Here is a 13,781-nt window from a genome sequence, read left to right on the forward strand (position 1 = left end):
GCACTTTCACACACTTCTGGTAAGTGGGTTGGGTTCCATAATCACTATAGCATGGATTATTAACCTGAATTCAATGAATGTTTTTAAAATTTATGATTATATTTCAATAAAATTAGCTTCCTTTTTAATGCTATATATTTTATTTTATGCATTTAAAAGCATTATTCTGAGGAATCAATGTTTCATCAGATTGTCAAAATGGTCTATGACATAAAAAAGGTTTAACTCCTGTACTAGAGTAAGTGTGTATAATCCTTTTTTTGTGGAACAGAATCAGGTTAGTGGCTTAGCAATGCCACCTGTTGGTTTAACTTGCTAATTTGCTTATAAGAAGAGGAAAAAGAGTAACCCCTAATAACCAATTTGCATGGTGAGCTCAGTTTCTAAGTCTTCTTCTTCTTGTTGTTGTTTATCTTTCCTTCTGGAAGTAGACCAATGACATCATGGGGGTGACTTCTTGACTTGTGAATGAATTGGATTTAAGTGAGGCAGGGCTATACAAAATCATCAACCTCACTCTCTCCTCCAGAGCTACTGGAGTCCAGTAGCAAGACAAGAGTCAAGACAACTTGTAATGACCCAGGATGCAGTGGGTTTCCCTGTTATTGTTGTTGTTGTTTAATTAGGGTCCTTTCAGGTTTCAGTTTGTTTCAGGCAATACCCATTTGATGACTAAGGGCTAAATGAGAATTGAAACAAAAGATGCTCCATCACAAAAGTATCAATCAACTCAACCCCATCAGTCTGGGAGGGGAAGATCCTCGGAGTTCCTGGCCGAACAGAAAAAAAGATTCCTATTTTCCCTTACTTAGAAACCAACAAAACCCAAACAATGAGCCACAAAGGCTTGGGCTGGAACCCAATGAGCCATTCCATGAAAGCCAGAGTGATTTGAATCACAATGTACTTCTTTAAAACCTGATTTTTTCAGAGCTATACTTCAAGAAATCAAAAATGGATGAAAGATGCACAGGAAAAAAGAGTAAATTGTCCTAGCTTTTAGGGAAAATAAATTAATATAAAATTTTAAATAATCTAGCCCCCAAACCCCAAGATATCTTACAAAATATGTCACCAAAAGTTATGTTCTTTGGGTCAGTGGACCCACACATAAGGTTATAACAGTTCATGTGTAGAGAGGGACCACATGTAGCAAGGGAAAAAGGAGAAGGAAAAGAAATAGCAGCATTCTTGAATTGGAACTGGCAGTTTGGATCCCTAGAGGGCTGCTACTATTCACAGATTGTTGTTCATCAAGAGGACCAATGACATTACGAGGATGATGTCTTGACTTTTGAGTGAATTCAATTTAAGTGAGGCAGAAAGCTATGAAAAGTCACCAGCTTCACTCTCTCCTCCAGAGTCATGGCAGTCCAGTGGCAAGTCAAGAGTCAAGAAGACAGGGGGCGGCTACATGGCATAGTGAATAGAGCACTGGCCCTGGAGCCAGGAGGACCTGAGTTCAAATCCAGCCTCAGACACTTAATACAAAAACTAGCCATGTGACCTTGGGCAAGTCACTTAACCCCAATTGCCCTCCAAAAAGCAAAAAAAAAAAAGTCAAGATGACAGGTGATGGCTCAGAATTTTCTAAGTCAGTCAAGGAAGGCAGAAGTCTGATGGGTCATGGGATAGGTTAGGGGGAAGTAGACTTTGGTGATAGGTTTTGGAGCTAGGCGGTGCAGTGGTTAAGGCTTGGCTTAAAGTCAAGAAGACTCATCTTTCTGAGTTCAAATCTGGCCTTAGACACTAACTAGCTCTGTGACCCTGGGCAAGTCACTTCACCATTTGCCTCAGTTCCTCATCTATAAAATAAACTAGAGAAGGAAATTGCAAACCACTTCAGTATCTCTGCCAAGAAAAACCCAAATGGGGTCATGAAAAGTTAGACATGATTGAAATGACTGAACAATAACAACTTGCCTCACTGACTTGTCATATCTTATAATCTAGACTCTATTTTGCAAACAGTAGGGAAATAAGCATGTTATGACCAATAACACACAGTCATATTTCAGTGCTGTTGTTCACTTTATTTCTTTTTTTTATATAGCATGAAAAAGGAAACAAATATTTTTCCTGTCATATGGAAAAATCCAAATACACAAACAAAACTATTTAGGGAACAAAAGGTAAATTTGACTTTTTTCAAGTAGAAAACTGATATAGACAACACCAAACATAGCAAAAACCAAAATTAAAAAATTCTTTGCATTTCATTAAGTTATTAATGACAACAGAGGTAAGAATTTTTTTTAAAGTTATTTGTATCATAAAAGTAGTTTTTTTTTTCTGTAAAGAGTGTGCTTTTTCTAGGGAGGGTCAAAGTGTTTTGAAAAAAAATCCCTCCCCCCAGCTCATCACAAGTAATGAGTTTGACTTTCTTTGAAACTTGAGGCACACAAAGGGGAAAAAAAATCATGTCTTATAGAGGAAAGGGGTTTTAGAAAGTGTTTGGATTTTCTGAAACTGTTGGACATGAGTGAGATCTGATATCATTCTGTTTGAAGACAGCTTCATCCAGATCCAGCTCTTTGCCATTAATTTTCATATTCATGCAGCCATTGTAAAAGACATTCACCAGCGTAGCATTGACAGGAACATCTGCACAAACAAAACATTAGATCATCATGACTTGTAGAATCCTACAAGAATCATACTTATTTTCCAAATCAGCAAAAACATTCAAACTTCCCATTTCCAAATCAGCTGCTTATCCTCAAGGAATAATCAATAATTCAGCATAAATGTATTCATTAATAACATAAACATTATCTTCTTCATCCACACATATCAGAATAATCTGACAAATTTGATTAGAATTAGAAAAGCAACATGTGTTTCTCAGAGATTTTCCTTTCTACCAATTAAATTCTTTAAAAATAGGGAAACAGTCAATCAATGAAATACTTTCTTTAATTTGAGCTGTCTGGGGATTGAAAACTTTTCAGAATATGTCCTAGAATTTGGTGTCAGGTTTGACTGTCAGCTTCCCTCTTCCCCCTTCATTGCTGCTGTCAATTAGCCTCAAGTCCTTTTAGGAGTCTTTCGACTCCCCCCCCCCAGCTTCAGTCCTTTGTCTTCTTTCCCGCTTCTGTGGGCCCCTCCTCCTGGCCAATGGGAGTCAGGGACAACCCAAGCTCAACCCCCCAACCAATGGAAGTGAGGGACAATGAGGAAATATAACCCTACTGTATTAGAGTTTAAAAGCTCTGTTTGGCCATATTGCACAAGTCCTCTCCCTGATCTACCCTCTTCTGGTGGGGGAGGGGGGGTGGGGGAAGAATAAAAATTTCCTGTTTTTATCCTGAGAAATCCCCATATTCTTTTTATTATGGTCCAGTTTATAAACAACCACCTTTATTACACAAGAACTTTTGGCTTGATCTGTGTCATAAAACCAAGATACTCCACTTAGCTGTCTCTGTTAACAACAGCTTGAACACTGGATTACTATTTTGGGGTTTGCTTCTAGGAAACAGCACTGCAGTTTTGGGGGGGTTTTTTTAGTTAAATTTTATGTTTATGTTTAGTTTACATCATTGATTTCCACAAGATTTTGAGTTACAAATTTTCTCCCCGTCTCTCCCCCACCCACCATCCCAAAACAGAGATCCCTGTATACTCCCCCAATCTTTGCTCTCCTATATCCTCCACCATCCCCCCTCTGACTTTCCAGTAGGGCAAGATGGATCTCTATACCCCAGTGCCTGTATATCTTATCTCCCACTTACAGGTAAATAATAATAATAATAATTATATATAAACAATGATTTTAAAACTTTGAATTCCAGATTCTTTTCCTTCCTCCCTCGTCACCCACCCTTACTGGGAAGATAAGCAATTAAGTATAGGTTGTACATGTGTAGCTATGCAAAACATTTCCATAGTGGATATATTGCAAAAGACTGACTACATTTCCCTCCATCCTATCCCACCCCCCACTTGTTCTATTCTCTACTTTGATCCTGTCCCTTTTCAAGTGTGTGTGCTTCCAGCTTCCCTCCCCCTCAACCAGCCCTCCCCTCCATCATCCCCCCTTTCATCCCCTTCCTCCCTACTCTCCTGTATGGTGAGATACCCTATATTTAGTGTGTGTGTCATTCCATCCCTAAGCCAAATTCAACGAGAATAAGGTTGACCCATTCACTTTTGCCTTCCTGTTCTTCCCCTCCATTGTAACCATTTTCCCTTGCCTCTTCTATATGAGATAGCTCACCCTACTCTGTCTCTCCATATCTCCTTTCATTATATTCCTCTCTCACCTCTTAATTTCACCTTTTAAGTATCATCCCTTCCTATTAAATTGGTCCTGTGCCCTCTTTCTATGTATACCTGTACACATACACATACACACATTCACATATGTATTCATACACCCATATACCCTCCTATATAGACATATATGTAAGTATACATATACATTTCTATTTCCTTCAATTATTCTCATAGTGAGAGAAGTTTCATAAGTTATGATTATCATTTTTCCATGTAGGAATGTTAATAGTTCCACTTTGATAAGTTCCTTATGATTTCTTTTCCCTATTTACCTTCTCATGTTTCTCTTGCTTCTTGTATCTGAATGTTAAATTTTCTCTTCACCTCTGGTTTTTTTCCATCCAGAATACTTGAAAGTTGCTGCTTCTGCTGCCGCCTCCATCGCCACAGCCCCCGCCCCGCGACGACCACCACAGCCCCCTGCACTGCAGTCCCCACCACCGCTGCCTGCTGTGCTGCCTCTGCCTTGGGACCAGCCTTATGATAAGGCCACAATCTTCAATGAGTAAACATATTCCTCAGTTCTGTGGTGTTCTTGGTCACACATTTATCGAATTTCTGAAGGGCAGTGGAGATTATTACCAGGCACAGGACGATCTCAATGCAGACAAGTGAACTGTAGAAATTCACTACTACTCCACCAAGAAGCCCCCTTAAGAGCAGTTAACCTGGACAAAGTGTTGAATTGAAATTGGCAGAGCATTTTACAAGAGTTCTGACCTGGATGGGGTAAACCTCAATGCACTGCCTTTCTTTTTCCTCAGTATTACTGGATTGAAGAATTGCTGCTTCTTGTTAGGAGGTTCATTTCATTTCCCATTGCTCTCACTTCATACTTAAAGCACTGAGAATTTCAAGAGGAGCATAGTGAGACTTCAGTTTCTTTACATCACTTCTGTATTCAAATTTTTAAATGCTTTCATAACCTTATTGAGTGTTGTTTTAACTAAATTGACATGGCTCGAATGAACTGCCCAGCTCCTGTGGAATTCACCTACAAGAACATGAGGTTCCTTATTACACACATTCCATCCAATGCAACCTTAAACAAATTTATAGAGGAACTCAAGAAGTATGGAGTTGACACAATTGTAAGAGTATATGAAGCTACTTATGACACAACCCTTGTGGAGAAAGAAGGCATCCAGGCTTTGGATTGGCTTTTTGATGACGGAGCACCACCATCCAAACAGATTGTTAATGACGGGCTAAACTTAGTGAAAACTAAATATCGTGAAGAAAATAGTTGTTGCATTGCTGGTCACTGCGTTGCAGATCTTGGGAGAGCTCCAGTGCTCATGACCCTTGCACTAATTGAAGGAGGAATGAAGTATGAAGATGCAGTGCAATTCATAAGACAAAAACGTCGTAGAGCCTTTAACAGCAAGCAACTTCTTTACTTGGACAAGTATCGTCCTAAAATGCAGCTGCACTTCAAAGACTCAAATGGTCACAGAAACACTTGTTGCATTCAGTAAAGCTGAGCTGCCTGTATTATTACCTTGGAAGCAGAAATTGGAGACAGGACCTGGGGCAAATTACATACATAACTAGCCAACATATAAGGTAGATGAATAAGTCTAATGAAGCTTCCATAGGAATATTTTAAAGCAATTTTATAGGTTACAAGCTTGGCAGAGATGTAGCTTCTGTCTTTGAGTTACTAACAAACTATTTGGACACTTAGTAAAAGATTCTTTCTGTTCAGCCTTTGGAATTTCTTGTTTGTCATTTGTAGCAATTGAACTTTCCTGAAATCATGCAGTATTGAGTTACAAATATTTTGCAAATCTATTTCCCAACACCAGAGTCTTATCAGAAAATATGAAATTTAGAGAGATTAGGTGCCAAAATACCCAACACAATACTTACATATTTTCAATATCATACAGCGTTAACATCCTGGGAACTACAGACAGTAACCTGAACCCTATGGGGTTCTTATTCCTTCAGTCATTTCAATATTGAAGATAGGGCCTATATGGTAATTGCCTGCTCACTGTATGTTTACATCTCCCCCAGTCACACTAGAATATCAGGATTTGCACAACCATTCATTTTGTTGGATTTTACTAAGTCACATGGTGATACTTTAATGTCTTTCTGTAAATCTTTGTCTCATTTTGTGCTGTTATAAAGACCTGCATTTTGAGAAAAGATCATAATCCTCTGGTTGAACATCCATGGAAAAATCTACACATTGTACAGAAGCACACAAAATCTTTAATGTCTCCAGACAATAAGCCTTACAGTTAATTTAATGTTTGCACTAATGGGGTGTAACTTTACAGGGAGGGCCTGAAAAAAATGGGAGGGGGCTATTAAATATTTCTAGTAAAATGTTGCCTTTGTCTTGTGCAGGAGGTATAGAATATGCCCTTTACTTGAGTAAATATTTTTTAAAAGATAGAGATGCTTTGTTATTGTAGCTAAAGGAATTCTTTTTTTCTTAAAGCAATTGGGGTTAAGTAACTTGCTCAAGGTTACATGGCCAGTTATTTTTGTGTGGCTGCCAAGTATCTAAGGCCGGAACCGATCCCAGGTGTCCCGATGCCAGAGCCGGTGCTCTTACTTGCTGCACCACCTGGCCACCTCTAGCAATTCTTAATTATAAAATTTCTTTTACTGTACTTATTGAAAGTTATTTACCAACTATTGTTTTCTCGAAAGTGATTTTTCCCTCATTTTTCCCCATTCTTCTCTTCCCCCACCCCTGGGAAAATTTGGGTTTCTGCTGTGAACAGACCTCTAACATTTTCTATGCCTTTTGAGCTTGTGTAACTTAATATTTGGATACTTGATAATTTGTTTTATTATGTAATTGATAAAATGGTGATGTGTATTAATGTTAGTTCAAGCATATATTTATACTGTCTTGGGAATGTGTGGTTATAATTCTGTAGGAGAAATAATTTTCCAGTGTTCATTTGTAAAATCTAATGCAAGAGTTTAAAAATATAAATAAATAAGTACTGAAATGCAAAAATAAATAAAAGAATGCTTGAAAATCCTCTATTCCGTTTAATGACCATATTTTCCCCAGAAATATGATACTCAGTTTTGCTGAGTTTTAATCCCAACTCCTTTGACCTCTGGAATATCACATTTCAAGCCCTTTGATCCCTCAGTGTAGAAGCTGCCAGATCCTGTGTTATCCTGATAGTGTTTCCATAATATTCAAATTGTTTCTTCCCAGATGCTTGTCATATTTTCTCCTTGATCTAGGAACTCCAGAACCTGGCTATAATATTCCTAGGAGTTTTCTTTTTGGGATCTTTTTCAGGAGGTGATTGGCAGATTCTTCCAACTTCTATTATGTCCTCTGGTTCTAAAACAGGGAAATTTGCCTTGAGAATTTCTTGAAGGATGATTTCTGGTTCTTTTTTTATCATGCTTTCAGGTAGTCCAATAATTTTTAAATTGTCTCTCCTGGATCTATTTTCCACCTTAGTGGTTTTTCCAATGATATATTTCACATTGCCTTCTATTTTTTTCATTTGTTTGCATCTGTTTAATAGTATCTTGATTTCTCATAAAGTCACTAGCTTCCATTTGCTCCAATCTAATTCTTTTTTTAATCTTTTTTAAAATGCTTTATTAACTTCTGATTTACATCATTCATTTCCGCCAGATTTTGAGTTGCAAATTTTCTCCCCGTTTTTCCCCTACCAACCACCCCAAAATAGCAGTCCCAAAGGATATACCCTCCTCCAATCTGCTCTCTCCCATATTTTCTCCTATACCCCTTTCGACTTTACCAGTGGATCTCTATGCCTCAGTGCCTGTACATCTTATTTCCCAATTACATGTAAGATGGTATTAATAATAGTATATATATATATATATATATATATATATATATATATATATACATATATATATACACACATATATATTTGAATATTTTATTTTAAAACTTTCAATTCCAGATTCATTCCCTTCCTTCCTTGTCACCCTCCCTTACTGGGAAGATAAGAGGTTCAGTATAGGTTGTACATGTGTGACTAATGCAAAACAGTAACATAGAAGACATATTGTAAAAGACTGACTATATTTCCCTCCCTCCTATCCCACCTCCCACTTGTTCTATTCTCTACTTTGATCCTGTCCCTTTTCAAACGTGGGTGCTTCCAACTTCCCTCCCCCCCAGCCTGCCCTCCCTTCCATCATCACACTCTCATTCCCTTCCCCCCCTATTCTCCTGGAGGGTGAGATACCATGCTTAGTATGTATTTCACTCCCTCCTCAAGCCAGATTCAATGGGAATAAGGTTGACCCATTCCCTTTTGCCTTCCTATTCTTCCCCTCCATTGTAACCATTTTCCCTTGCCTCTTCTGTATGAGACAGTTTACCCCAATCTGTCTCTCCCCATCTCCTCTCACCACTTAATTTCACCTTTTAAGTATCATCCCTTCCTGTTAAATTGGTCCTGTTCCCTCTATCTATCTATCTATCTATCTATCTATCTATATATATATATATATATATATCTGTAAACGTATATACACACATTCACATATGTATTCATATGCCCATATACCCTCATATATATATATATTTCTAATCCCTTCAACTACTGAGAAAAGTTACATAAGTTACAATTATTGTTTTTCCATGTAGTAATGTTAATAGTTCAACTTTGATAAGTTCCTTATGATTCCTTTTCCCTGTTCACCTTCTCATCCTTCTCTTGCTTCTTGTATCTGAATGTCAAATGTTCTATTCAACTCTGGTTTTTTCAGCAAGAATACTTGAAAGTCCTCTATTCCACTGAATTGCCATATTTTCCCCCGAAACATGATACTCAATTTTGCTGGGTAGGTGACTCTTGGTTTTAATCCCAGCTCCTTTGACCTCCAGAATATCATTTTCCAAGCCCTTCGATCCCTCAGTGTAGAAGCTGCCAGATCCTGGGTTATCCTGATTGTGTTTCCACAATATTCAAATTGTTTCTTCCTAGCTACTTGTAATATTCTCTCCTTAATCTGGGAATTCCGGAACCTGGCTATAATATTCTTAGGAGGTTTCTTTTTGGGATCTTTTACAGGAGGTGATTGGTGGATTCTTTCAACCTCTATTTTGCCCTCTGGCACTAAAACATCAGGGCAGTTTTCTTTGAGAATTTCCTGGAGGATGATTTCTAGGTTCTTACTTTGGTCATGGCTTTCAAGTAGTCCAATAATTTTTAAATTATCTCTCCTGGATCTATTTTCCAGGTCAGTGGTTTTTCCCATGAAATATTTCACACTGCCTTCTATTCTTTCGTTTGTTTGGATCTGTTTAACAGCATCTTGATTTCTCATAAAGTCATTAGCATCCATTTGCTCTAATCTAATTCTGAAGCAATGATTCTCCTCATTGAGCTTTTGAGATTCTATTTCCATCTGGCAAATTCGGCTTTTTAAGGCCTTCTTCTCCTCATTGCCTTTTTGAGCCTCCTTTGCCATTTGAGTCAGTCTGTTTTTAAGGTATTATTTTCCTCATTTAGGCTGTTGACTCTTATTTCATAATTTTCTTGCATTGTTCTCATTTCTCTCCCAATTTTTCCTCCCTTATCTGTTTCTTAACATCCTCTATGGCCTGTAACCAATTTGTATTTTCCTTTGAAGCTTTTGGTGCAGGAGTTCTGACTTCACTGTTTTCCTCCTGTTCCATGCTTTGCTCCTTTTTGTCCCCAAAATAGGAGTGTAATGTTGGAATCTCCCGTCTGCTTTGTTTCCTTTGCTTGCTCATTTTGCCATTCAATTACTTGACTTTTAGGCTTTTTGCCACAGTAGGACTCTGTCACCAGACAAGGGAGCTTTCGTCCCAAACGCTGGAGTTTTCTCAGCTGCCAGAGGTATTAGATGGGTGCCCTCTATGAGGTCTCCACACGCTCTGGCAAGCTGGACACACACCCCAGGACCTCCACCCTAGACTGCAATCCAGATCCAAGCAGGTTAAAGCAAGAGCGATTAGTCCTCAGACTGGTGTTTGGTCCCCCTACACTCTGCAGCCCAGGAGCTGAAGCTGTCACGTGGCACTGGCTGGCTGTGCCAGTGTCCTGACTGCACTGGCCTCTCACTTTGTCCTTCGATCTATGTGTTGATAAATCTGGAAACTGCCACCGCCGCTACTGATCTGGAGTCCCTCTGGCTGCGGCTGCTCAGGCCCACCCTGGGGCTAAAGCCTTGGCGTGGGGCTGGGCTCGGCTGCCAGAGCCCTTTGCTAGCCAATTCCTGCCAGCCTGCCAGGCTGTCCTCAGTGGGAGGTTAGCTTCTCTGTGTCATTTTGTGGGTTCTGCAGTTCCAAAGTTTGTTTAGAGTCCCCTTTTTACATGGATTGCGGAAGGTGGAACCTGATGCCGCAGGAAGGTCTTGCTTCTACTCCACCATCTTGGCTCCACCCTCCCCCTCAAATCTAATTCTAAAAGAGTTATTCTCTTCAATGAGCTTTTGAGATTCTTTTTCCATCTGGCAAATTCAGCTTTTTAAGGCATTCTTCACCTCATTGCCTTTGTGAGCCTCTTTTGCCCTTTGAATTAGTCTATTTTTTAAGGTGTTATTTTCTTTAGTCAGGTTGTTGACTCTCTTTTCATGATTTTCTTGCATCATTCTCATTTCTCTTCACAATTTTTCCTTCACTTCTCCTATTTGGTTTTCAAAATCTTTCTTAAACTCCTCTGTGGCCTGTAACCAATTCATATTTTTCTAGGAAGCTTTTGGTGCAGGAGTTCTTACTTCATTGTCTTCCTCTTGTTCCATGCTTTGATACTTTTTGTCCCCAAAATAGAAGTCTAATGTTGAATTGCTCTGCTTCCTTTGCTTGCTCATGTTGACACTCAATTATTTGACTTTTAAGCTTTTTGCCACAGTAGAACTGTGCTACCAGAGGGGGGTGCTTTGTCCCAAATTGCTGGGGTTTTCTCAGCTGCTGGAGCTATTGGTTGGCTGCCCTCTCTGAAGCCTCCATATGCTCTGGCAAGCTGGTCATGCACCCCATGACCTCCACCCTAGACAGTGATCCAGATCCAAGCAGATTAAAGCAAGAGGGATTACCCTGTGAATAGTCTCTTGGTCCCTCTAAAATCTGCAGGCCAGGAGATGTGAAGCCGCCACACGGAGGCTGCTGCTGTGCCTCAGCCGCTTGTTGCTCCAGGGGCAGACGTCAGACTACACTCCCAGACTCCCTGTTCCCAAAGTCTACCCTGACCTCTCACTTTGTCTTTGGCATTTATGAGTTGATAATTCTGGCAACCACCACAGCTGCTGGTGATCCACTCTCAAGATGTCCCTCTAGCCAGGGCTGGTTGGGGTGGCCTGGGGCTAAAACCTCAGGCTTGCAGGGCTGGCTGAGCTCTGTGCTGGCCCCTTTCTGCCAGTCTGCCAAGCTGTTGTCAGTGGGAGATTATTTTCTCTTTGTCACTTTGAGGGTTTTGTAGCTCTAAAGTTTGTTTAGAGTCATTTTTTATATGTATTGGAGGAGGTGGAAGCAGGATACCTGAGGAAGTCTTGTTTCTACTCCACCATCTTGGCTCTACTTCCCCTTCACATTCTTGATTAAATTTTGAATGGGGTTTTTCATTTCACACAGATTCAAAATATGGAAGCCTTTAAAAATGCTTGAAAATCACTGTTTTTTTCATGATTGGTTAGGGTTGGGGGAAAACATATCTGCCAAGTTCCCTGAAGCTACATTTTCTTGCTGTCCAAGCACACATTAAGAATTTGCTACAAAAAAAGGAAAAAACATCTATCATCCTCTTGAAGACAGATAGTTCTGTTCTTCTGAAATGACCCTTAAGACTAATTTGAAGTTTTTCTCAATCTTTTATTTCCTCCACTTTTTTCTGTGTCATCAATAAATGCAGTATTTAGGTGATATCCATGGTTCCCTCCAGGTTCACTTTTTGATTTTAAACATTCTCTAATTACTTTCTCTTTTGGCACTCTGACTACATCATTCTCACAGTGAATATCTTTTGTTTCTTTTCATATTCTTATTCCCTGTTTCTGAGATGAACTTATCTGCAGCTAAAATTTGTTCTGCCAAGTATAATGTAGCTAACATTGAGTTCTGACACTCCATACATGACTTCTGCAACAGAGTGAAGAAGTGCCATATTTTTCTATCAAATTCCTTGGCCTAAAGGACATCTTGGACTTAACTCAGAAAAAAAATAGTTCGTATTGATTTCTTCTTAAACACTTCCATTAGCATTTCAAAGGACTTCAGAGTCATCTTCAAATCTTCTAATTGTTAAGTCCCTAAAATCATTCATAGTCAGTTATTCATATATCATTTATATAACATATATTTATGCATATACTCATATTTATATCTGACCCATACCAAACCAATCAATAAACATTTATTAAGCACCTAAGTTCTAGAGATACAAAAAAAACAAAAGACATTCTCTGCCCTCAAAGAGCTTACAATCTAATGAGGGAGACAACAGACAAACAAATATATACAAAGCAAGCTATATACAGAACAAATAGGAAAAAATAACAGAGGGAAAACACTAGAAGTAAGAAGGGTCGGGAAAGGCTTTCCTGGAGAATGTGGGATTTTAGACAGGGCTAAAAAGAAGTTAAGGAGGTCAGTCACTGAAATGGAGGCAGGAGAGTATTCCAGGCATGGGGAACAGTCAGACAGAATGCCCAGTGCAGAGGGATGGAGTGTACTGTCTTCTAGCCTAAGCGTTCAGTATTTCCCATCTTCTAGTGTCTGTTTGCTTTGTTTCTTTCACCCTGCACTGCTTGGAGTAATTAATCCTAGATGTTGCACAGAAATCTGGAGCTCATATTGGTAGATCTCAATATTTTTATGTAATTATAAGTTAGAGGGGTTGAGTCATATGGAGGCCATACATGGAGTCTAGACATGAAGTCAGAATGACCTGAGTTCAAGTTCTGACTCTGATTCATATTATCTTTGTGAAAAAAAAAGTTAAATCACTTAACCTCTCAGTGCTCCAGGAAACTTTATAAGACTAAATTATGGATGAGTTGATGATCTTCATCCTTGGAAAGAGCATGTATACACTGAGAGCTTTTTACATGAATTGTTTTTAAAAATCAGTCATAAATTGGCTACTACAATGCACTGCTGACATATATTAAGTTTGAAGTGCACTAAAACCCCTAGACTTTCTCAGAACAACTTTTGACTATCCATGTCTTACTCATCTTATATTTGTGAAGTTCATATTCAGCCCGATGTTCTAGCCCATGAAGATTCTTTTGGACCTTGATACTATCATGCAGTGGTTTAGCTCTCCATCTCAGTTCTGATAGGTACTTGACATGGTGATCACTAAATAATCACACAAAAGTGAAATAGAATATATCTTAATAGGTAGGAAGCAAATGATTTCTGATATAGAAGTCAATTCTGAATAAACTTTTTACACCATTAACATTTTAACAAAGATCAAAAGCAACACAAAATTACATACATTAGATAGATAGATAGATAGATAGATAGATAGATAGATAGATAGATAGATAGATAGATA

General features: G+C 38.8%; 1 protein-coding gene and 1 pseudogene across 1 annotated transcript in view; one reads left to right on the forward strand and one right to left on the reverse strand.

The window, feature by feature from the left end:
- Positions 1 to 2,012: 2,012 nt before the first annotated feature.
- The window catches only part of PROS1 (protein S), a 96,606-nt gene continuing 84,837 nt past the window's right edge, over positions 2,013 to 13,781 (reverse strand). The window contains exon 14 of the mRNA XM_069093935.1: positions 2,013 to 2,604. Within this exon, the coding sequence (XP_068950036.1) occupies positions 2,444 to 2,604 (161 nt within the window). The 3' untranslated portion in view covers positions 2,013 to 2,443. The remainder of the gene's footprint in view (positions 2,605 to 13,781) is intronic.
- Positions 5,133 to 5,915, forward strand: LOC138165542 (protein tyrosine phosphatase type IVA 1 pseudogene; annotated as a pseudogene).

The sequence above is a fragment of the Petaurus breviceps genome, unplaced genomic scaffold, assembly GCF_028583685.1.
Source record: "Petaurus breviceps papuanus isolate PSGF00001 unplaced genomic scaffold, PetGlider_PUasm1.0 213, whole genome shotgun sequence".
Lineage (NCBI taxonomy): Eukaryota > Metazoa > Chordata > Mammalia > Diprotodontia > Petauridae > Petaurus > Petaurus breviceps.